Consider the following 26,110-nt stretch of genomic DNA (forward strand, 5'->3'; position numbering starts at 1 on the left):
TGGGCTAGAGTGACGTCCTCGTCGACGTGCAGAGACTAGGAAGAAGATTTCCGTCGAATGCTGGCGCCATGGGAGTATTCATTAGGTGAGGAATCCACAGGTAGCTTATGTATCCACCAGAAAAGTCGTTACCGAAGGTAAGTAACTTGTTCATCTTGACTGGAACAGCAAGAAAAGAGGGCCGTTTAAAGTCAAGCAGGTCCTTATACACTCATCTGGTCTATGATTGGTTATGATGCTCATTGTTTTTTTTTCCATTGACTAACTTGTGCTGTGCCTTTGGGAGTTGTAGTTGTTACGTTCTTGACTGCTACTATTGAAATAAAGCAAGATTAGAAAGCATAATAGGAGCCTCTGGTCCTGACATAAAATTTCCTATTGAAGACTATACCCAAAATATGTTTTTTTCCAGTGGGGTTCAGTGAGGGGTGCTGAAATCCACAAGCCAGATTAGAAGGAAAGGAAATGTTTTGCTGGGCCCAAGACAACGTTTTTGCTTTTGCCACTGTTGGGGCATAGCATTTGTTGTGAGAAACATACCAGGAATGGCTGAGAAGCAACCCAATGAGAATGGAAGATGTCACATAATATATCTGTGGGGTCCATCCAGATGCACTGATGGTGCAATCGAAGAAAATGCAAGACCTAAGGAAACGTGAGACTCCACACATTTATGGGCATGTGGACTTGACTTTCGAGTGGTGATGGTCTCTCTCCTCTCTCTCTCTCTCACTCTCACTAAATGGTGTCCCATTCAGGAACCAAAGAAAAGGAACCAACAGTGAATCTGCAGAAGGAATTATTTTAGCTTTATAAGAAAGGCGAAGCAGCGGGTATAGTTGAAGGAAGGATATGAATGTGCTATGGAACAGTTTCTGACCTAAGTCCATATCTCGCTGTAGCATGCCCAAGCAGGGAAGATGACAGAGGAAGATACCCTTAACCTCTTTACCCTTCATAGTGACACTTGAACTGAAGGAGTAATAAAGGTTAGAGCCTAGTGGGATGGATTATAGACCATATGACTAGCAAGCCAACGGTCAAGCAGGGATGAGAAGCAGCAGTATTTTTTTTGGGGGGGGAACTATACAGCTTTGAGGAGGTAGAGGGCTGAATCAGAAATGGGGTGGCTCACTAGGGCTCGAATGCTAAAACATAGCGTATCACATACAGTTTCGAGCAAGAGAATTCTTTTGGCAGATAACACTTTCAGGGTTGCATTTTTCAGTTCAAACAGTAATGTTAAAATCAGAACCGTATAGGCTGAGCCATGCAAAAATGCAATTTACAGTCCAAAAGTCTACCAGGGGGGTTGGCTGATGGTCGATTCGAGCGCAGTTGCAGGTCATTCTCTAAGGACAGGGGTTGTACTCGACTCCTAGATCCCACAGGGAGAGACTACTTACCATTCAATTAGCCTGAGGGCCATGGACAGACACGGAAGACAAGCATAGTCCACAGAAGGAAGGCTACAGTTGAGGGGAAAAGGACTGAATCATTTGCATGGGCACCCACTAGGACCTGATGCTCAAAACACAGTACAGCACATAACAGGTGTTTAACAACTAAGTTCTCGGGAATCTGGTTTCATGCAAGCAGCAGTGTGAAAAATTGAACAGTACAGTCCGATCCAAACCTAAATTTGCACTTTGCTGTCAAAAGAAGTGTTACTCTGGGAAGTAGTGAAAAACTTGAGGGTTAACTGAAGGACTCCATATTATGCCCTGGAGAACAGCAATGCAAAGTCAACATTCATGGTCTGGGTACGAGCTCAAGATACCATTTAGCCTGGGATTATCTGCAGCACTTTTGTATTAAATGGTTACAATGGTCTTGATAGCCTTGTGGGGGAAGTTGCCAGGTAACTGGATTATTGCATGTCTTATGATGGCTTGGTGAGTTAAATGCTTGCAGTGTCTGTCTGTCCAGAAGATCACAGTTTTGAATCTCAGAATCCTTTCATCTTTGTGAGGGTCTAAAAACGGAGTGACTGTAAATTATTGAATAGTAACATGACGTTTACTGCACTTATTTGTGACAAAAGCGTGGTATTAAGTGACAGTTGTTAATATTGGAAGAAGTGCAACGTTCTGATACTGAGCAATTTGCCTTCTGTTGTAAAGTATACACATGCTAATTTGTAAATAAATTGCTTCATCAAATCCAGATACAGTTTTTGTGACCAGCTATATGTATATCCTTTTGCTTTTCAGGTTCCTTTTCTTCCAGGAGATTCAGATCTAGATCAACTAACACGAATATTTGAGACTTTGGGTACACCAGTAGAAGAACAGTGGCCTGTAAGTTTATTAATTTCACAGCGTCCTAGACCTTTTTAGATTGATGGAAATAGTTGTGTACATTTTCACTTCACTGCATGTTTCCATCTTAAATTTTGCAACACTCAAGCTAAAGAATATCCTAAGTGAATTATTCATCTCTAACTGCAACATTGCCCACCTACGAATTCCTCTTCTTGTGCCTCGGCTATTTTCTACAGGTTCACTCTGGAACATGCCCAAGAAACACTTTTGATTTGTAAAGTTGAGAACTGTACGTTTAATGTAACATTTCTAGATAATCCTAGAGCAGAATAAGACGTAGAGGCAAGAGTGTTTGTATAGTGTATGGCCTCCCTCTTTCTAAATCCGAGTATAGCTCCTCTTGATGCCAACCAGTGAACAACTCCACTGTTGTAGGATCATCCTGACCCTGCTAGGGCCAAGCAGTTTTATCTATTTTTGTTTTTTGGCTAAAGCCTTGAAAGTATTGAATTGGGTTAATGTTTTCTGGAGATCTATCTGCAGATTAAACTAGAGCCAAGGGATTATTTTGGTTTTTTTCTTAGGGAAAACCCTATAAAAAATGAAGGACATAATTAGAAATTGGAGAGCCTACTCTTTAAAATTATGTCAAACATTCCCATGCCTACCAGGGAATATGAACATTGCAGTAATCACTGAGCAGCACCCACTATAAAACCAGAAACTAAAGTCCCCTACAGCAGTTACAGCCAGAAGACCATTTCGAATTGGTTTCAGACTCACTTCATTACAAAACCAGCATACCTGAAATCCACATGGATTTTTCGCATATAGCTTTTATTTTATTTTTCCTCCGATGTGTTTGTCTCTTACCCAGTGGAGCCCTATGGCTTTGAAGGTTTTGTAAATATTGTGATAACTTGGCCGGGGTTTGTTCTTAACGCTGGGACAGCAACATTTGAAGTACAGTATTTTGTTCAGCCAAGCCACTCCCATTTTCCCATTAAATAAATTGGCAATAAACAAAATTATAGTAAAGGGAGTGGAGTATTAGACCAAGAAATTCAGGGTGGGGGCCCGTAGAGTCCACTTGTTTTACACATTACTTAACACTCCAGTTTGTGTCTTCCATGCATGCTTGGTTTCTAGATTTCTTTAGGATTTTTGTTTCCATCAATAAGCATCTGAAAACGTATATCTTTTGGAATTTGGTTTGAAAATGGTGTCAGATTCTGCAATAAACATGGTTGCAGTCCTGCCCTTATCATAATCTTCGACATGTTGAAACTCTCCTCTCCACAGTGCTGTTTTTACAGTCTCAGTGGTGTTGTTTTTGTGTCGCAAGGGTGAATCTAAGAAGTCAACAGCATGTACATTTCTCTTCTAGGGGGTTCCTTATCAGTAGTCATAAGCACTGATTAGCCCCGCCCATTTATGGGCACCCCAGAGCACGACTCCGAAAGTGAGCAGCCGAAGGTGCAGCAAAAAACTTTAAGTAAATCTGCCCTGGCCAAGACTCACTCCAAAATTATAAAAGCCAAGGGGATGCCACTGTCAACAGGCCATGGCTTAACCCGGAAACACGGTGACCAAACATCGGCACCGAAAAAGGCCTCCCAACAGCCGAAGACATCCTACTCCGGTCGAGATACCGGCTCCGAACCATCTCGACAGCGAGAGTTTGACACCCCCAAAGTAAAAAAGGTTTCCTCGGAGCCGAAAAAGAGCTTACCGTAATCTTCGGTGTCGAAACATGCAGCCTCGGAACCGAAAATAGGCTCCTACACAGAAGAGCACAGACTTTCCAGCCAAATGCAAGGTTTGAGCAGGAATTAAGTATGGGAGAGCCAGACCATACTCAAAGGAGTCTGCACATCCAGAAAGAGACTGGTAAAATTCAAACTCTTCCTCCAATAAAAATAAAAAGAAAGCTAGCTTTTCAGGGGTCGGAAATGCAGCCAAAGGCAAAAATGGCAAGGGACAAAACACCACCAAGGTTTTCGCCACAGCCTTCACCACTGCACTCACCACAACTGTCCCCAGTAGCAACACCCCCAATCCAATCACCAACACTCCCGGGGATGACCCAAGATGACCCGGATGCATGGGACTTACATGATACACCGGTCTCAGACAACAGTCCCGATTGCTACCCGGCAAGGCCGTCACCACCAGAAGACAGCACTGCATATATGCAGGTGTTATCAAGGGCACCTACTTTCCATAATGTAGCAATGCATGCGGAGCCGATAGAAGACTACTTCTTATTTAACACCTTGGCATCCACTCACAGCTCGTACCAAAGTTTGCCAATGCTCCCAGGCATGCTAAAGCACGCCAAACAGGTGTTCCAGGACCCAGTGAAAGGTGGTCGTGAGAGCAGCCAGAAAGAGGGCAAACTCTCAATCGTCAGGAGACGCACCACCGCCCGACAAGGAAAGTCGGAATCGATGCTGCAGGTAAACGGGTAGCAGCACAGGCAGCCAATCAATGGCCGATTGCCAATTCTCAGGCTCTACTGGCTCGCTACGACAGGGCACACTGGGACGAGATGCAACATATAATACAGCACTTGCCCAAGGAACATCAAAAACGTGCCCAACATGTTGTTGAGGAAGGTCAAGCGATTTCCAACAACCAAATAAGGTCTGCAATGGACTCGGCAGACACAGCAGCGCGGACAGTGAACACTGAGGTAACCATTCGCAGGTACGCATGGTTACGGAGCTCAGGTTTAAACCGGAAATCCAGCAAGCTGTGCTAAATATGCCGTTTAACCAAGAACAATTGTTTGGGCCGGAGGTGGATACGGCAATCGAAAAGCTCAAAAAGGACACTGACACGGCCAAAGCCATGGGCGCGCTCTACTCCCCACAAAACAGAGGCACTTTTAGAAGGCCACAATTTAGAGGGGGGTTTCGTTCCCAGACCACAGAGCCTTCCACCTCACAAGCCAGACCCACATATCAGGGGCAGTACCAAAGAGGAGGTTTTCGAGGATCATACAGGGGTGGACAATTCCCAAAGGCAATGGGGAAATTCCAAAGCCCTAAAACTCCTCAAGCCAAACAGTGACTCCAATGTCACAAACCCCCACCACTCAACACCGGGGGGGGGGGTGGGGGAGAGAGAGACTTACCGCATACTACCTCAACTGGACAAACATAACTACGGACGCATGGGTCCTAGCCATTATCCAACATGGTTGTTATTGCATAGAATTCCTAAATTTCCCACCCTATGTGCCCCCAAGAGCACACAATATGTCCAAACACCACTTAGACCTATTACAACTAGAAGTCCAAGCATTGTTACAATAGAACTAGTACCCAACCATCAAAAAGGAACAGGTGTCTACTCCCTGTATTTCCTAATTCCAAAGAAAAACAAGACCCATATTAGACCTCAGGACACTGAGGGGGTCATTCTAATTCTGGCGGGCGGCGGAGGCCGCCCGCCAGAATTCCGCCCCCATAATACCGCTCCGCGGTCAGAAGACCGCAGAGGGTATTATGAGTTTTTCCCTGGGCTGGCGGGCGGTCTCCAAAAGACCGCCCGCCAGCCCAGGGAAAAACTCCCTTCCCACGAGGATGCCGGCTCGTAATCGAGCCGGCGGAGTGGGAAGGTGCGACGGGTGCAGTAGCACCCGTCGCGTATTTCAGTGTCTGCAAGGCAGACACTGAAATACCTTGCGGGGCCCTCTTACGGGGGACCCTGCCGTGCCCATGCCATTGGCATGGGCACGGCAGGGGCCCCCAGGGGCTCCGCGACCCCCCCTACCGCCATCCTGTTCATGGCGGCTTTCCCGCCATGAACAGGATGGCGGTAGGGGGGGTCAGAATCCCCCATGGCGGCGCAGCAAGCTGCGCCGCCATGGGGGATTCTGAGGGCAGCGGTAAACCGGCGGGAGACCGCCGGTTTACCCTTTCTGACCGCGGCCAAAGCGCCGCGGTCAGAATGCCCTGCGGGGCACCGCCGACCCTCGCCCCGGCGGTCGAAGACCGCCGGGGTTAGAATCAGGGCCTGAATCTCTACATCAAATCAGATCACTTCCACATGGTAACACTTCAAGACGTGATTCCCTTGCTCAAAAAACAGGACTACATGTCAATGTTAGATCTCAAGGATGCATATTTCCACATACCCATACATCCTTCTCACAGGAAATACTTAAGGTTTGTAATCCAGGGCGTGCATTACCAATTCAAGGTCTTACCATTCGGGATAACAACAGCCCCAAGGTTATTCACAAAATGCCTTGCAGTAGTAGCCGCTCATATCAGGAGACAGCACATGCACGTATTCCCTTACTTAGACGATTGGTTAATAAAAACCACCACTCGGCAACAATGTCTTCTTCACACACAATACGTTATAGAAACTCTACACGAACTAGGGTTCTCTATAGATTACCAAAAATCACATCTACAACCACCCCAAATACAACAATACTTGTGAGCAACACTCGACACACAAAAGGTGATTGCCACTCCAAGTCCGCAAAGGGTACAAGCGTTCCGCAATACAATATTAAACATCCAACCAAACCAACACTACCAGGTGAGGTTTGTAATGAAACTTCTAGGCATGATGTCTTCATGCATAGCCATTGTCCCAAACGCAAGACTACACATGCGGCCCTTACAACAATGCCTAGCAACACAATGAACGCAAGCACAGGGTCAACTCCAAGATCTAGTGTTGATAGACCGCCAGACACACCTCTCGCTTCAATGGTGGAACCCTATAAATTTAAACCAAGGGCGGCCATTCCAAGACCCAGTGCCTCAATACGTGATCACAACAGATGCTTCCATGTGGGGTGGGGAGCACACCTCAACCAGCACAGTATACAGGGACAATGGGACAATCAACAAAAACTGCACATAAATCATTTAGAACTGTTGGCAGTGTTTCTAGCATTAAAAGCATTTCAACCACTGATAACCCACAAACACATTCTCGTCAAAACAGACAACATGACGACAATGTATTACCTCAACAAGCAAGGAGGGAAACACTCCTCACAACTGTGTCTCTTAGCACAGAAAATTTGGCATTGGGCAATTCACAATCACATTCGCGTAATAGCACAATACATCCCAGGTATTCAAAGCCAATTCACTGACTATCTCAGTCGAGCTCACCAACAAACACACGAATGGGAAATTCATCCCCAGATCCTACAAGATTACTTTATACGCTGGGGAACACCAAAAATAGACCTATTCGCAACAAATGAAAATGCAAAATGCCAAAACTTTGCGTCCAGGTATCCACACCCTCTGTCCAAGGGCAATGCGTTATGGATGAGTTGGTCAGGGATATTTGCTTACGCTTTTCCCCCTCTCTCACTCATTCCTTATCTGGTAAACAAACTGAGTCCAAACAAACTCAAACTAATACTCATAGCACCAACCTGGGCTCGCCAGCCGTGGTACACAACAATGCTGGACCTATCAGTAGTACCTCATGTCAAATTACCAAACAGACCAGATCTGTTAACTCAACACAAACAGATCAGACACCCGAATCCAGCATCGCTCAATCTAGCAATCTGGCTCCTGAAGTCTTAGAATTTGGACACTTAGACCTTACACAAGAATGTATGGAGGTCATTAAACAAGCTAGGAAACCTACTACAAGAAATTGTTATGCAAACAAATGGAAAAGATTTGTTTACTGCTGCCACAATAATCAAATTCAACCACTACATGCTTCCACAAAAAACATTGTAAGTTACTTATTACACTTACAAAAAATCTAAACTAGCATTCTCTTCTATTAAAATACATCTCACAGCAATATCTGCCTATCTGCAGATTAAACATTCAACATCGCTCTTTCGAATCCCAGTCATCAAAGCCTTTATGGAAGGATTAAAAAGAATCATACCCCCGAGAACACCATCAGTCCCTTCGTGAAACCTCAATATTGTATTAACAGGCTCATGGGACCACCATTCGAACCCATGCGCTCTTGTGAAATGCAATACTTAACTTAGAAAGTAGCCTTCCTTATAGCTATCACATCTCTTAGAAGAGTAAGTGAAATACAAGCATTTACTATACAAGAACCCTTTATACAAATACATAAACACAGTGGTTCTCCGTACAAATCCCAAATTCTTACCAAACGTTATATCACCCTTCCACCTAAACCAAACAGTGGAACTCCCAGTCTTTTTTCCACAACCAGACTCAGTAGCCGAAAGAGCCTTACATACTTTAGACATTAAAAGAGCACAAATGTATTATATTGATAGAACAAAACCGTTTCGCAAAACGAAACAATTGTTTGTAGCCTTCCAAAAACCTCATGCAGGGAATCCTATATCCAAACAAGGCATTGCCAGATGGATAGTTAAATGTATTCAAACTTGTTACATCAAAGCAAAAAGAGATCTACCTATTACACCAAAGGCGCATTCCACTAGGAAAAAAGGCGCCACAATGGCTTTTTTTAGGGAATATACCTATGACAGAAATTTGTAAGGCAGCCACATGGTCTACGCCTCATACGTTCACAAAACATTACTGTGTAGATGTGTTAACAACACAACAAGCCACAGTAGCACAGTAGGACAGGCTGTATTACAAACATTATTTCAGACAACTTCAACTCCTACAGGCTAAGCCACCGCTTTTGGGGAGATTACTGCTTACTAGTCTATGCACAGCATGTGTATCTGCAGCTACACATGCCATTGAACGGAAAATGTCATTTACCCAATGTACATCTGTTCGTGGCATGAGACGCTGCAGATTCACATGCACCCTCCCACCTCCCCGGGAGCCTGTAGCTGTTATAAGTTGAATGAAAATGGTAAACTTGTAAATTTGTAAATAAATAATATTTTAAAACGCATTATGTACATACATACTTACTACATTGCATGGGCACAGTTACTATATTCACAACTCCTACCTCACCCTCTGCGGGGAAAACAATCTAAGATGGAGTTGACGCCCATGCGCAATGGAGCCGAAAGGGAGGAGTCCCTCTGTCTCGTGACCCGAAAAGACTTCTTCGAAGAAAAACAACTTGTAACACTCGGAGCCCAACACTAGATGGCAGGATAATGCACAGCATGTGAATCTGCAGGTCTCATGCCACGAACAGATGTACACTGGGTGACATTTTCCATATATATATATATGTACCACGTATCATATGAAGGACTGTGAAACGTGCTGACAGAATAAAGAACAGAATTGGATATCGGCTCAGCCCTGAAGAAGAGACAGTTTCCCAAAACATGTGTTATATGAAAGACACAAAAGCCTTTTTAAGACAAATGCGTGATGGGACTCTGATTATTACCATGGTCACCACGGACCTAGGTAGCTCATCCCCAAGTATAGAACATAGTTGTGGCATTAAAGTAGTCAAGTGTTTTCTGTATACTAGATCTGCAAGTTTTATTCAGCATTCTCAAATGGTGTTTAATCTAGTGGAAATAGTTTTGACCAATAACTTTTTCTTGTATCAGAATGATTTGTATCAAAATGATTTGAATCATCAGTTATGAGGAACTGCCATGGGCTCCAGGTTTGCTCCCTCCTAGGGCAACCTGTTTATGGCTTGGTGTAAGAGGGAGAATGCCTGGGCCGGCACGGTATGAGAACAACCAATTGATATACTGGGCTCGTTACATAGCTTATATTTTTGTCATCTGGAAAGGGGATGTAGAGACACTGGAAGTTTATCATGATTATCTTAACAACAATGGTTTCAATATCAAATTGAGTTTAGAATATAGCAAATCATCGATTTGTTTCTTAGATCTTGAATTATATGTGGATAATGACAAGTTGGTCTCAAGACTATATCGTAAACCGACCTAGACATATTTGCTTCTACATGCACACTCAGGACATCTCAAAAAGCAAATTAGTAATATTTATTTTTGAGAATTTTTGCAAGCTGAAAGGAACAGTAGCCACCAAGGTGAATATGAAATTCAAGCAGCCAACATCACTGTGAGGTTTCTTGGAAGGGGAAATGATTGGCAAACGGTACAGACAGCTAGATATAAGGCAAGAGAAGAGTTACTGAAAGACAAAGTGAAACATCGGGTGGGTTCTAACAAAGAAGTTAGATACATAACTACTTACAGCAAAGGGAATAGACAAATATACAATAGTTTATAGAAGGATAGGGATGTGTTCAGGTTAGATCTGGATCTCAGAGAAGTACTGACAGACAAACCTATAATGGCATACAGAAAGGCACCTACTTTACGTAGGATGTTGAGTCCTAACTACTTTATCAGTTATTCTACTACAACTACTCCTACGGGGTGGTTAGCAGGACCACTGAAAGGTACTTTCAAATGTGACAACTGCATGTGTTGCAAATATGTTTCAGAGGTTAAAAAAAGCAGTTGACACGTTCGGGCAAAAACCATATTACATCACCACTTTTTTAAAATTGTAATACCTCTAACAGTGTCTATTTGATAATATGTGTCTGTGGCAAGCAATACATAGGATCCACTATGCACAAATTAAAAGTTTGTTGGATGAAACATATTAGGGCCATTAAGAATTTAGATAATAAATACCAGATGGTGGTTCACTTTCTTTCACTCAGAACACACATTAAGGCAGTTGGAGGATCTCATATTTATTGGCATAGAGGAAGTGAAAATTGGCAGAAGAGGAGAAGAAGTTGAGAGGAAGCTGAGAGCAGGAGAAACTTTCTTCATTAATTGTTTTGGAAATGTGATTTGTACCTTTAATATAGACCATGAACTGTCTGCATTCTTGTGAAGTTTGATTATTATGGCAGGGAAGTGGTGTGAGCTGCTTTTTTTTTTTTGCTCCTTTTTTTGTTATTTTTCTGAATAGTCTCACGCTGATTTTAGATACTATAAAGACTGATTGTTTTCAGGGCAGTAGAAATAATTAAGATAAAGGCTACAATAGTTGGTACATAAATCTTGTTTGGACTGAAAATCTTTGTTATCCATTTCTTCACCTGTATAGTGAAAATAGTTACCTTGCGGAGTTTATTATACTCTCTCTTCCTAAAATAGAAAATGTAGGGGTTAACACCAGTAGTTTTTTTGTATTAGATATCCTTTCATCTTTAACTGAGGGATTGGTACATGGATGAATGATTTAGATTGTTATTTCTCCACAGATTATTTATATTTATATATATATATATATATAATGTATAATGTCCGATGGCACGTGTAGCTGCAGCGACACATGCTATGCATAGCTCTTCCGACATCTAGTGTTGGGCTCTGAGTGTTGCAAGTTATTTTTCTTCGAAGAAGTCTTTTCGGAGTCACGGGATCGAGTGACTCCTCCTCTCGGCTACAGTGTGCCTGGGCATCGACTCCACTGTTAGATTGCTTTCTTTCCGCAATCGGGTTCGGATGTGTTTCCTCTCGCTCCAAAATTTAGATTCAGAAAACTTCAGGAAACCTACTTATCCGTCGATATTGTTTCGATCATGTTTCCCATCTAGCATCAAACCGGTAGCACAGTCGAAACCTTCATCTCGCCCTTTGGGGCGCGCGCATGCCCAACTTGGGCCTGTTAGGGCCTACCACGTGGAAAGCCTGATGGATCGGTCTCCATTCCGATTCTGCCCTCAGTGCCACGTGAAGTACCCCTATACAGACCAACACCTGGTTTTTAATTTGTGCCTTTCTCCAGACCATCGGGAGGAAGATTGCGAGGCCTGTCAATCATTTCAATCAAAGAAGACCCAGAGTCATTGCAGAGCCGGAAGACTCAAATGGTGTTGAAAAGCACCGAACATCTCGATGTCATGGAGGAAGAGCAGGTGCACACAGCAGTCTCCATCAGAGGCACAGACTCCGAACGGGAATTAGAAGACGACAGACCCATCACAGCTGGCAAGCATGTGAGTATGTCTGCCCCTACACCCCTGCAGAAAAAACACTCTAAGGCCTTGGGTACACCACTGCCGGAAGGCCATGGTTCAGCCCATTAAAAGACTGTGGGCGACCAACCTTCGGGGTCGGCGCAGAAAAAGGCCACTCCTCCGTCCACCTCGGAATTGAGTGAATCGATTAAAGCCTCCACTTCAGACTCTGGTAAAAGACCCTATTCCTCGGAGTCGAAAATTTGGCAATCTGTTTCATAGCCGAGACATCCGACTACTTTTTTGGGACCGAAAAAGATACACACTTAGGAGCCGAAAATATCCTCATATACAGAGGAACAGGGACTTTCGAGAAAATTAAGGCAAATCTCATAGCCCATCATGGAATCTCATAAGACTTCTGAAGAAGAGAATAAGATTGAACCAATACTAGAGGTTTTGGATGAGAGACAATTGAGAATCCATACACCTAAGGAGACAGGATGAATCACCACTGCACCTCCTTTAAAAACCAAAAGAAAGCTGGCTTTTCAAGAGGACTTACTCTGTTCAACCACCAGCAAAAGTGCAGAAACAAAAGGAGAAGCCAGCACCTCTCCATACTTCTCCTCCTCTCTCTCCACACACAGCTTTCTTTCTCACCTCATAATAGTCCACCACCATTCCTTCTCCAACACATTAATTCTACTCACATGGAGATACGGTAGACCCAGTGGATCTCTATAACCCTGACCCCATCCCGGACAATGATCTAGACTTTTTACCCATATAAACCTTCTCCTCCAGAAGACACCACTGCTTACACCCAAGTAATATCTAGGGCAGCAGCTTATCATGGAGTGGTTATGCATTCTGAACCACTAGAAGAAGACTTTTTTTTTTTTTAATACACTGTCTTCTACTTATTCCACTACTACTTTATTGTCATAGCAGGAAAACATTACCAGTTCAAGGTGTTGCCATTTGGCATAACAACAGCTCCAAGAGTGTTCACAAAATGACCAGCACAGTGATACTCAAAGTACGGCCCAGAGGCCACGTGTGGCCCTTTTGACCTTTACATGCGGCCCTTTTGACCTTTACATGCGGCCCCAAGGGCGGCAGTAGCTCAAGGCTGCTGTTTACTCGATTTAACAGGGGACACTTTATTTATTTAAACATGATTGAAGATAAAAAAAAAGGAAGTAAGGAATTTGTCCTACACCGCTTTAATTGTAGGAACACTTTCATTCTTTAAGAAATCTTGCAGCAAATGTCTAGAACTATAAGTGTTCTTAAGAAATCAAAGTGTATTTCATCTACACACATAACTATTTAATCTAAGTACATAAGATTTTATCAGTGCATGGAGAAGGAAACAAGAGATTTCAAACATAAATTCAGAAAATTCATTCTCCCCCCCCCCCCAACCCCCCCCCCCACCCCCAACATTCATTCTTACCCTCACCTTGATAACAATGCCAATAGTGAACTAAGAGGCAAGTCAGTTGTTATCTGCACTCTTTGATTGGCCTGATTTGCTATTTTACATGAATAATGTTATAGTTTATTAAATCAAACACAGGAGAAAGGTTTGCACAGCGCACATACTAAAGTCATGCATTGTGAGGTCTTCCTACATGCATTAATGAAGAAAAAGAAGGGAACGTGAAATAAAACAATTGCGTAGGATCACGCAGTTTGGTAAAGTGGGGGAAGCTGGGTTTTCTGGTTTCACATTCTCCGATTCAGCTACTAGATCTATATGCTTTGCTGCCCCCTATCACCACCATAACGCCACAAACCCTCCCCACCCAGAGCCCCCTCCTCCCTTTGATCGGCATTCTGTTAGCATCAATGCGGCCCTCGGTCGCACCACAGACCAAACTTTGTGGCCCCTGGGAAAATGTTTGCGAGTACGCATGGTCTAACAGTAGTAGCAGCCTACTTAAGAAGACAGCACATCCACGTCTTTCCATATCTAGACGACTAGCTAATAAAATCAAGCAATTTTACACAATGCCAACAACACACTCGTTATGTGATAAAAACCTTTCATACCCTAGGTTTCACTCTCAATTATCAAAAATCACATCTTCAGCCAGCACAGGTACACCCTTACCTAGGTGCTATCCTAAATACTCAAAAGGCCCTAGCTTATCCAAATACACAAAGGATACAGGCTTTCAAAAATCTCACACCACACATACAACAAAATCAACAGTATACTGTAAAGTTTATCATGAGGATCCTAGGAATGATGGCATATTGCATAGCCATAGTTCCACACGCAAGACTAAACATGAGGCCCTTACAACAGTGCCTCTCCCAATAATGGTCTTAGGCACAAGGTCAACTTCAGGATCTAGTGTTGATGGACCGCCAAACAAATATGTCCCTTCAATGGTGGAATCGCAACAATCTAATGAAGGGGCTGTCATTACAGGACCCTGTGCCTCAGACCATAATCACAACAGACGCATCAAAGATCAGTTGGGGAGCTCACCTCAACAATCGGACCATTCAAGGGCAATGGAGTGCACAACAGAAACAACTTCATATAAAACATGTAGAACTATTAGCTGTATTCCTTGCTCTAAAGGTGTTTCAGTCTCTTGTGAAACAGAAAACTGTTCTCATAAAAACAGACAACATGACAACCATGTATTACCTCAACAAACAGGGCGGAACACACTAATCTCAGCTGTCTCTCCTAGCCCGAACAATATGTAAATGGGCAATTCACAATCACATTAATCTATTAGCACAATACATCCCAGGGATAGACAACCAGATGGCAGATCTTCTAAGCAGAAATCACCAGCAAACACATTAATGGGAGATTCACTCCCAAGTACTTCAAAAGTACTTTCAAAAGTGGGTAACACCAGAGATAGACCTATTCGCAACAAGCAAAAACACAAAATGCCTAAACTTCGCATCCAGACACCCACATCCTCTATCCAAGGGCAATGCTTGATGGATCAATTGGTCAGGGATACTTGCTTACAGTTTTCCCCCTCTCCCACTCCTTCCCTTTCTGGTCAGCAGACTGCGTCAAACATCACTTAACATGATTCTAATGGCACCAACATGGGCACGTCAGCATTGGTACACAACACTCCTAGATTTGTCTGTAGTACCCCATTTCAAACTCCCAAACAGACAAGATTTGTTAACCCAGAACAAAGTTCAAATCAGACATCCAAATCCCAATGCTCTCAATCTAGCGATTTTGGCTCCTGAAGTCCTAGCATTTGGTTACCTAAAACTTCTACCAGAATGTATGGAAGTAATTAAACAAGCACGTAAACCTACTACTAGACAATGCTACGCAAATAAGTGGAAAAGATTTGTATACTACTGTCAATCTAAAATCACTGACCCACTTACAGCATCCATACAAGATATTGTTAGTTATTTACTTCATTTGCAAAAGTCAAATTTAGCTTTCTCATCCATCAAAATACACCTCACTGCAATATCTGCATACTTACAGAATATTCAACATACTTCTGTTCAGAATTCCTGTTATTGAAGCCTTCATGGAAGGATTAAAACGCATTATTCCACCTAGAACACCACCTGTTCCATCATGGAATTTAAATATCTTACCAGACTCATGGGACCACCTTTTGAACCCATGAACTCTTGTCAAATACAATACTTGACATGGAAGGTCGCTTTCCTTGTAGGTATTACTTCTTTAAGAAGAGTTAGTGAAATACAAGCCTTCACGCTTGAGGAACCTTTTTTCCAAGTACACAAACATAAAGTTGTACTTAGAACAAATGAAAAATTTCTACCAAAGGTGGTATCTCCTTTTCACATCAACCAATATTTCCACAGCCAAACTCTGTGGCAGAATGAGCTCTTCATACCCTAGATCTCAAAAGAGCTCTTATGTACTAAATAGACAGAACCCAAGATTTTAGGAAAACAAAACAACTTTTTGTTGCTTTCCAACAACCACATAAAGGCAATCCTATATCAAAACAAGGTTTAGCAAGATGGATTGTTAAATGCATACAGACATGCTACATGTAAGGAAATGCCTCCTTGGCATGGTTGCCCCCTGACTTTTTGCCTTTGCTGATGCTATGTTTACAATTGAAAGTGTGCTGAGGCCTGCTAACCAGGCCCCAGCACCAGTGTTCTTTCCCTAACCTGTACTTTTGTATCCACAATTGGCAGACCCTGGCATCCAGATAAGTCCCTTGTAACTGGTACTTCTAGTACCAAGGGCCCTGATGCCAAGGAAGGTCTCTAAGGGCTGCAGCATGTCTTATGCCACCCTGGAGACCTCTCACTCAGCACAGACACACGGCTTGCCAGCTTGTGTGTGCTAGTGAGGACAAAACGAGTAAGTCGACATGGCACTCCCCTCAGGGTGCCATGCCAGCCTCTCACTGCCTATGCAGTATAGGTAAGACACCCCTCTAGCAGGCCTTACAGCCCTAAGGCAGGGTGCACTATACCATAGGTGAGGGTACCAGTGCATGAGCATGGTACCCCTACAGTGTCTAAACAAAACCTTAGACATTGTAAGTGCAGGGTAGCCATAAGAGTATATGGTCTGGGAGTTTGTCAAACACGAACTCGACAGCACCATAATGGCTACACTGAAAACTGGGAAGTTTGGTATCAAACTTCTCAGCACAATAAATGCACACTGATGCCAGTGTACATTTTTTTGAGAAATACACCACAGCGGGCACCTTAGAGGTGCCCCCTGAAACTTAACCGACTATCTGTGTAGGCTGACTAGTTTTAGCAGCCTGCCACAAACCGAGACATGTTGCTGGCCCCATGGGGAGAGTGCCTTTGTCACTCTGAGGCCAGTAACAAAGCCTGCACTGGGTGGAGATGCTAACACCTCTCCCAGGCAGGAATTGTCACACCTGGCGGTGAGCCTCAAAGGCTCACCTCCTTTGTGCCAACCCAGCAGGACACTCCAGCTAGTGGAGTTGCCCGCCCCCTCCGGCCAGGCCCCACTTTTGGCGGCAAGGCCGGAGAAAATAATGAGAAAAACAAGGAGGAGTCACTGGCCAGTCAGGACAGCCCCTAAGGTGTCCTGAGCTGAAGTGACTCTAACTTTTAGAAATCCTCCATCTTGCAGATGGAGGATTCCCCCAATAGGGTTAGGAATGTGACCCCCTCCCCTTGGGAGGAGGCACAAAGAGGGTGTACCCACCCTCAGGGCTAGTAGCCATTGGCTACTGACCCCCCAGACCTAAACACGCCCTTAAATTTAGTATTTAAGGGCTACCCTGAACCCTAGAAAATTAGATTCCTGCAACTACAAGAAGAAGGACTGCCCAGCTGAAAACCCCTGCAGCGGAAGACCAGAAGACGACAACTGCCTTGGCTCCAGAAACTCACCGGCCTGTCTCCTGCCTTCCAAAGATCCTGCTCCAGCGACGCCTTCCAAAGGGACCAGCGACCTCGACATCCTCTGAGGACTGCCCCTGCTTCGAAAAGACAAGAAACTCCCGAGGACAGCGGACCTGCTCCAAGAAAAGCTGCAACTTTGTTTCCAGCAGCTTTAAAGAACCCTGCAAGTTCCCCGCCAGAAGCGTGAGACTTGCAACACTGCACCCGGCGACCCCGACTCGGCTGGTGGCGATCCAACACCTCAGGAGGGACCCCAGGACTACTCTAAGACTGTGAGTACAAAAACCTGTCCCCCCTGAGCCCCCACAGCGCCGCCTGCAGAGGGAATCCCGAGGCTTCCCCTGACCGCGACTCTTTGAACCTAAAGTCCCGACGCCTGGGAGAGACCCTGCACCCGCAGCCCCCAGGACCTGAAGGACCGGACTTTCACTGGAGAAGTGACCCCCAGGAGTCCCTCTCCCTTGCCCAAGTGGAGGTTTCCCCGAGGAATCCCCCCCTTGCCTGCCTGCAGCGCTGAAGAGATCCCGAGATCTCTCATAGACTAACATTGCAAACCCGACGCTTGTGTCTACACTGCACCCGGCCGCCCCCGCGCCGCTGAGGGTGAAATTTCTGTGTGGGCTTGTGTCCCCCCCGGTGCCCTACAAAACCCCCCTGGTCTGCCCTCCAAAGACGCGGGTACTTACCTGCAAGCAGACCGGAACCGGGGCACCCCCTTCTCTCCATTCTAGCCTATGCGTTTTGGGCACCACTTTGAACTCTGCACCTGACCGGCCCTGAGCTGCTGGTGTGGTGACTTTGGGGTTGCTCTGAACCCCCAACGGTGGGCTACCTTGGACCAAGAACTAAGCCCTGTAAGTGTCTTACTTACCTGGTTAACCTAACAAATACTTACCTCCCCTAGGAACTGCGAAAATTGCACTAAGTGTCCACTTTTAAAACAGCTATTTGTGAATAACTTGAAAAGTATACATGCAATTTTGATGATTTGAAGTTCCTAAAGTACTTACCTGCAATACCTTTCGAATGAGATATTACATGTAGAATTTGAACCTGTGGTTCTTAAAATAAACTAAGAAAAGATATTTTTCTATATAAAAACCTATTGGCTGGATTTGTCTCTGAGTGTGTGTACCTCATTTATTGTCTATGTGTATGTACAACAAATGCTTAACACTACTCCTTGGATAAGCCTACTGCTCGACCACACTACCACAAAATAGAGCATTAGTATTATCTATTTTTACCACTATTTTACCTCTAAGGGGAACCCTTGGACTCTGCGCATGCTATTCCTTACTTTGAAATAGCACATACAGAGCCAACTTCCTACACTACATCAAAGCAAAAAGACAACTTTTGATTACTCCTAGAGCACATTCTACGAGAAAGAAAGGTACATCAATGGCATTCTTAGGGAACATACCAATGGTTGATATATGTAAAGCAGCCACATGGTCGTAAACTCATACATTTACAAAACACTACTGTATTGATGTTTTTTCACAGCAACAAGCCACTGTAGGCCAAGCTGTCTTAAGAATACTATTTCAAACAACTTCAACTCCTACATGCTAGCCACTGCTTTTTGGGAGGACTAACTGCTTTGTAGTCTATGCATAGCATGTGTACCTGCAGCTACACATGCCCTCGAACAGAAAATGTCACTTACCCAGTGTACATCTGTTTGTGGCATGTGGTGCTGCAGATTCACCTGCACCCTCCCTCCTCCCAGGAAGCCTGTAGTTGTTGAAGTTTAATATTTGTACATATGTAGATACATTTACATTTGCATGGACATCTCTTTGTATTCTTACACTCTATCACTCCGTCCATCACCCTTTGCGGGAAAACAATCTAACAATGGAGTCGATGCCCATGCGCACTGTAGCCGAGAGAGAGTGTTACAAGTTGTTTTTCTTCGAAGAAGTGTTCTTGAGTCACGAGGTCGAGTGACTCCTCCTCTTTGGTTCCATTGCGCATGGGCATCGACTCCATTGTTGGATTGTTTTCTTTCCGCCGTCAGGTTCGGACGTGTTTCCTCTCGCTCCTAAATTTCTATTCGGAAACTTTGAAAACACTTTATTTTCGTTGGTATTGTATTGATCGGGTTTACATCTTCCATCGACACATTGGTACCGTCGGAGAAGTCAACTTTACTCGCCCTTCGGGGCGTGCGCACCCAACTCGTGCCTATTCGGGCTGACCGCGTGGAAGCCTCATGGATCGGACTCCATTCCGGTTCTGTCCTCTGTGCCGCGCGAAATAGCCGTATACGGACCAGCATCTTGTTTGCAGTCTTTGCCTTTCCCTGGATCATCAGGAAGAAAATTGTCAGGCCTGTCGATTCTTCCGTTCCAAAAACACTCTTCAAAACAGAAGGGCACGAAGACTCAAAATGGTGTTGAGAAGCAGCGAACATCTCGACGTGGAGGAGGAAGAAATCATGCAGACAGCGGTCTCGGCCCGAGGTTCCGACTCCGAACAGGAATCAGAAGAAGACAGACTGGTCATAATGGGACAACATGCGAGTACGCCTGCCCCTGTACCCTCACAAAAGCAAAAACATAAGGCCTTGGGATCACCACTGCCGGAAGGCCATGGCTCGGCCTGAAAAACGACTACCGGTGAAAAAAGATTACCAGTTCGGCACCGAAAAAGGCCACTCCTCCCAAAACATTGGAGGCAACAAAAGGCTCCGTGTCCAACTCCAGCAAACATAATTTTTCAGATTTGAAAATTGCTTTCGGAGCCGAGAGCATCATCCGCGTCATCTTTTTCGATCCTGAAAAAGCCTGCTTCGGAGCCCAAAAGGCCAGCATACACAGAGGAACATGGACTTTCAAAAAGACTTAAAGAAAGCCACAAAACCTCTGAAGAGGAGTATCAAGTACAACCAATACTTGAAGTTATGGATCAAAGGCAGTCCAGGATTCACATCCATAAGGAAACAGGCAGAATTCAGACAGCACCTCCTCTAAAACCAAAGAGAAAGCTAGCCTTTCAGGAGGAATTGGACACTATGCAGCCTCCAGCAAAAGTGCCAAAGCAGAAGGAGAAACTACCACCTCCTCAATCTTCTCCTCCTTATTCTCCTCCTTTCTCCACACCTGCCTACCTCTCCTCCTACTAGTTCTACACCAGTGCAGTCACCCACTCACTCTTTCGACTCTCAGCAGGACATTATGGATCCATGGGACCTTTATGATCCAGATCCCATTTCTAGCAATGACCCAGACAGCTATCCCTCTAAAACTTCACCACCTGAGGATAGCACTGTGTACAATCAAGTTTTAGCTAGGGCTGCAGCATACCATGGGGTCACCATGCATATGGAACCACTGGAAGAGGATTTTTTGTTTAACACCCTATCCTCAACACACTCAAGATGCCAATGCCTTCCCAGGCATGTTAAAACACGCTGATCAAAAATTTAGTGAGCCTGTTAAGGCACGTATAATAACACCCAGGATAGAGAAGAAGTATAAACCTCCACCCTCTGATCCTGATTACATAACCCTTCAAGTTCCTCCAGATTCTATGGTAGTTAGTGCTGCCAGAAAAGGAGTGTCAGGAGATGCGCCCCCACCTGACAAAGTGAGCAGAAAAGTTGATGGTGCAGGGAAGCGAGTTGCATCCAAGGCAACAAATCAGTGGAGGATAGCTAACTCGCAAGCACTGTTAGCTTGATATGACAGGGCCCATTGGGACGAGATGCAAGACATAATCCAGCATCTCCCCACAGAGCACCAAAAGAGGTCACTACAAGTAGTGGAAGAAGGGCAAGCCATTAAGAAAAGATTCAGACACGGCGATGGCAATGGGTGCACTATACTTGACACCATACAGAGGATCCTTTCGGAAACCTCAGTTTCGAGGCGGGTTCAGACCACAGACAACAGAGGCATCCACATCAAGGCAAAACCAACATACCAACCACAATACCAATGAGGTGTTTTTAGGGGCACATACAGAGGACAGTACCCCAGAAATAGAGGGAAATTTCAGACCTCTAAGCAACCTCCACAGCACCCTAAACAGTGACTTGTCTCATTCCCTTCCACTCCACACCTCTCCTGTGTGTGTGTGTGTGTGGGGGGGGGGGGGGGGGGGGGGGAGACTACGACAGTTCCACACAAATTGGGAAAACATTACCACAGACAATTGGGTACTATCAATTATCCGCAATAACTATTGCCTAGAATTGATTGATACACACTCCTCCAAATATACCACCACGGTCACACAAACTATCCACAGAACACATCAGTCTGTTACAGGAAGAGGTCCAATCTCTATTACTCAAACAAGCAATTGAATTGGTACCACAATCTCAAATAGGGACAGGAGTTTACTCACTATATTTCATAATTCCCCAAAAAGATGGCATCCTCAGACCAATATTAGATCTCAGGACCCTCAATCTTTACATCCTGTCAGAACATTTTCACATGGCAACTCTGCAAGCTGTTATCCCACTACTCCAAAACACAATTTCATGACAGCATTAGACCTCAAATATGTGTATTTTCATATACCCATCCATCCTGCGCACAGAAAATATCTCAGGTTTGTCATTCAAGGAAAGAACTATCAGTTCAAAGTGTTACCCTTTTGAATAACAACAGCTCCAAGGGCATTCACAAGGTGCCTATCGGTAGTCGCAGCCTACCTAAGAAGACAACATATACATGTCTTTCCATATCTAGAAGATTGGCTCATAAAATCAAACTGTCATACGCAATGCCAAAACCATACGAATTACGTAATACAAACCCTATACACACTAGGGTTCTCAAAGTACCAAAAATCACATCTACAACTGGCACAAATACAACAGTATTTGGGTGCAATACTAAATACTCAGAAAGCACTAGCATGTCCAAATACACAAAGAAATCAAGCATTCCAAAATGCAATCACACAAATACCAACAAATCAACAGTACACTGTCAGATTTGTCATGAAGATTTTAGGGATGATGTCATCATGTATTGCAATTGTTCCACATGCAAGACTAAATATGCGGCCCTTACAACAGTGCCTTGCACAACAATGGTCACAGGCACACGGTCAACTTCAAGATCTAGTGTTGATAGACCGCCAAACATGCATTTCCCTTCAGTGGTGGAATTCCACAAATCTGAACAAAGGGCGGACATTTCAAGACCCTGTGCCTCAGACCATAATTACAACAGATGCATCAGTGATTGGTTGGGGAGCTCACCTAAACAATCACAACATTCAAGGACAATGGGATGCCAAACACAAACAGCTACACATAAATCACTTGGAGTTATTAGCTGTCTTTCTAGCACTCAAAGTTTTTCAACCTCTTCTCACACAGAAGAATATTCTTATCAAAACAGACAACATGACAACCATGTATTACCTAAATTAACAGGGTTGGACACATTTGTCCCAACTCTCCCTTCTAGCCCAAAAAATTTGGAAATGGTTAATCCACAACCAAATTCACCTGGTAGCACAATACATTCCAGGGATAGACAATCAATTGGCGGATATCCTCAGCAGAAATCACCAATAAACACACGAATGGGAGATTCATCCTCAAGTACTTCAAAAATACTTTCAACAATGGGGAACACCAAACATAGATCTGTTTGCCACAAGCAAAAACACAAAATGCCAAAACTTTGCATCCAGACACCCACATCCCCTATCCAATGGCAATGCTCTGTGGATCAATTGGTCAGGGATATTTGCTTACGCTTTTCCCCTTCTCCCACTCATTCCGTTTCTAGTCAATAAGTTGTGTCAAACTTCACTCAACATGATACTCATAGCACCAACTTGGGCACATCAACCACGGTACACAACATTGTTAGACCCTCAGTAGTACCACACTCCAGACTCCCAGACCGACCAGATCTATTGACACAAAACACAGGCCAAATCAGCCACCCGAATCCCAAGACACTCAATCTAGCAATTTGGCTCCTGAGGTCATAGAGTTTGGATATTTACAACTCCCATCAGAATGTATGGAAGTTATTGAACAAGCAAGAAAACCCATTACTAGACAGTGCTATGCAAACAGATGGAAAAGATTTGTATATTACTGTCAATCTAAACATATTGACCCTCTTACAGCATCAATACAAGACATTGTATGCTATTTACTTCATTTTTAGCATTCTCTTCCATAAAAATACATCTTACTGCAATTTCAGCATATTTACAAAATATACAGCACAGCTCCTTATTTAGAGTTCCTGTCATTAAAGCTTTCATGGAAGGTTTAAAATGCATCATTCCACCCAGGACACCTCCAGTCCCCTCGTGGAATTTAAACATAGTGCTTTTACGACTTATGGGCCCACCATTTGAACCCATGCACTGCTGCCAAATGCAATTTCTAACATGGAAGGTTGCCTTCCTAGTAGCAATTACGTCTTGAAGAAGAGTAAGTGAAATTCAAGCCCTTACTATTCAAGAACCGTTCTTCCAGGTACACAAGCACAAAGTTGTACTAAGAACAAACCCAAAATGTCTTCCAAAAGTCGTATCACCATTTCATATAAATCAAACAGTGGAACTACCAGTCTTCTTCCCACAGCCCGATTCTGTGGCAGAAAGAGCTCTACATACATTAGGCATCAAAAGAGCTTTTAATGTATTATATAGACAGAAAGAAACCATTCAGAAAGTCTACACAACTGTTTGTAGCCTTCCAAAAACCTCATACAGGCAACCCCATTTCAAAACAAGGTTTAGCAAGATGGGTTGTAAGATGCATCCAAACATGCTACGTTAAAGCCAAAAGACAACTCTTAGTAACTCCTAAAGCACATTCTACATGGGAAAAAAGGTGCTACAATGGCTTTTTTAGGCAATATACCAATGGCTTAAATATGTAAAGCAGCTACTTGGTCAACACCACATACATTCACTAAACACTACTGTGTAGATGTTTTATCACAACAACAAGCCACAGTAGGCCAAGCTGTGCTCAGAACATTATTTTAAACAACTTCAACTCCTACAGGCTAACCACCGCTATTTTTATGGCAGGACAAACTGCTTTGTAATTTATGCACAGCATGTGCATCTGCAGCTACACATGCCAGCAAACGCAAAATGTCACTAACCCAGTGTACATCTGTTCATGGCATGTTCCGCTGCAGATTCACATGCACCCTCCCCTTACCCTCTGCGGGAAAACAATCTAACAATGGAGTTGTGCCCATGCGCAATGGAACTGAAGAGGAGGAGTCACTCGATCTCGTGACTCGAAAACACTTCTTCAAACAAAAACAACTTGTAACACTCCGAGCCCAACACTAGATGGCAGAAGTAATGCAAAGCATGTGGATCTGCAGCGGAACATGCCACTAACAGATGTACACTGGGTAAGTGAAATTTCCATATATATATATAGCCTGAAAACAAATAGCTATATTATATTTACTTTTCTTTTTAAATGCTATGTTATGCAATGCACTGTATGCAATCAAAAAGCAGCTGAGAATAGAAAAGGAAATATGAATCATTGTTGAGCAATAGGCTGCGTGGGAAACTAGCACTGTGCCTTTATGAACCTCACAGTACCCCATTTATCCCGTCATGCCTGCCAGGTGACAGGTCAGTTCATTTTTCCTGCTCCTTCAGTTAGGATCATGGAGCATTGAGCTCTTCTTTTTTGACTAAATGGTCAGGAAAAATATCATCTAATTTGGTGAAAATCTTTTTCTTTTTGACATTTGCCAGTATTTACTGTGCTGACACTTATTTTCTGACAGGAAATTCTTTTTAAACCTGTCAAAAATGCCTTCACTATTTGTGAAGTCCCCAGCCTGTGGGACGAAAAAGGCCTAGACTGACCCCCATGCAGTATGTATTGTTTGCCGTCCAGATTCCCATTGTCCTGATTCCTGTGCCCATTGCTAGATTTATCTTAGCACATGATGAGGGATAGGGAGAAGATCTGGCTTCATGGCCTTATGGAGAGAGGAAAATCCACAGGAGTCCTACTTCTCCCATATAGCCCTCCTCTCGTCCAAAACAGCACCAGTGAGGCAGATTGAGTGAAAAATGCCATGGATCAAGGCCCCGGTCAACATCGAGAGGTAGCACGTCAAAGAAAATATCAGTTTGCTCTATGTCGAAGATGCCGTCAAAAGCAGGTATGGGCCATCCCTTGATGTCGGAGCATACCTTACGTGTGATGTCAAAGACTACATCTCTGGTGCGATAACATCTGTCGACCTTGAGACCACTTCTTCCGTAAAGGGAAACCTTCCCTTGTCTTTCTTATATACAGAGAGAATTCATTTTGAACTAATGAGTTATTTTCCCTCAGTAGGGGTGGCTTATTTGGAAACATGTTCTTTGAAATTCTTCAGCCCATGACAATGAGCTTTGACTCACATTGGTAGTACCTGTAATTGAGATCATTCTACTAAGCTACCAATTCTTGTTTATTTGCCCCATCCCATCCCACCCCAACCCTACCCCTCCACCCTTCTGTGTACATAGATATTCTTTGGGAAAACATGTGGTGGGATGTACTTCTAACTCTCCTTTTTGTGTAGGGCTCTTGTCATTACCAATATAAAGTCCTACCATTCAGACCCAAGTCTGGA

General features: G+C 43.9%; 1 protein-coding gene across 2 annotated transcripts in view; it reads left to right on the top strand.

Annotated features, from left to right (window-relative positions):
- CDK7 (cyclin dependent kinase 7) overlaps nucleotides 1–26,110 on the top strand; it is a 210,639-nt gene that overhangs the window by 146,509 nt on the left and 38,020 nt on the right. For both annotated transcript variants that reach the window (XM_069223135.1, XM_069223141.1), the window contains one exon: nucleotides 2,214–2,300. In XM_069223135.1, coding sequence (XP_069079236.1) covers nucleotides 2,214–2,300 — 87 coding nt within the window. The remainder of the gene's footprint in view (nucleotides 1–2,213; nucleotides 2,301–26,110) is intronic.

Source organism: Pleurodeles waltl, chromosome 1_1 (assembly GCF_031143425.1).
Source record: "Pleurodeles waltl isolate 20211129_DDA chromosome 1_1, aPleWal1.hap1.20221129, whole genome shotgun sequence".
Lineage (NCBI taxonomy): Eukaryota > Metazoa > Chordata > Amphibia > Caudata > Salamandridae > Pleurodeles > Pleurodeles waltl.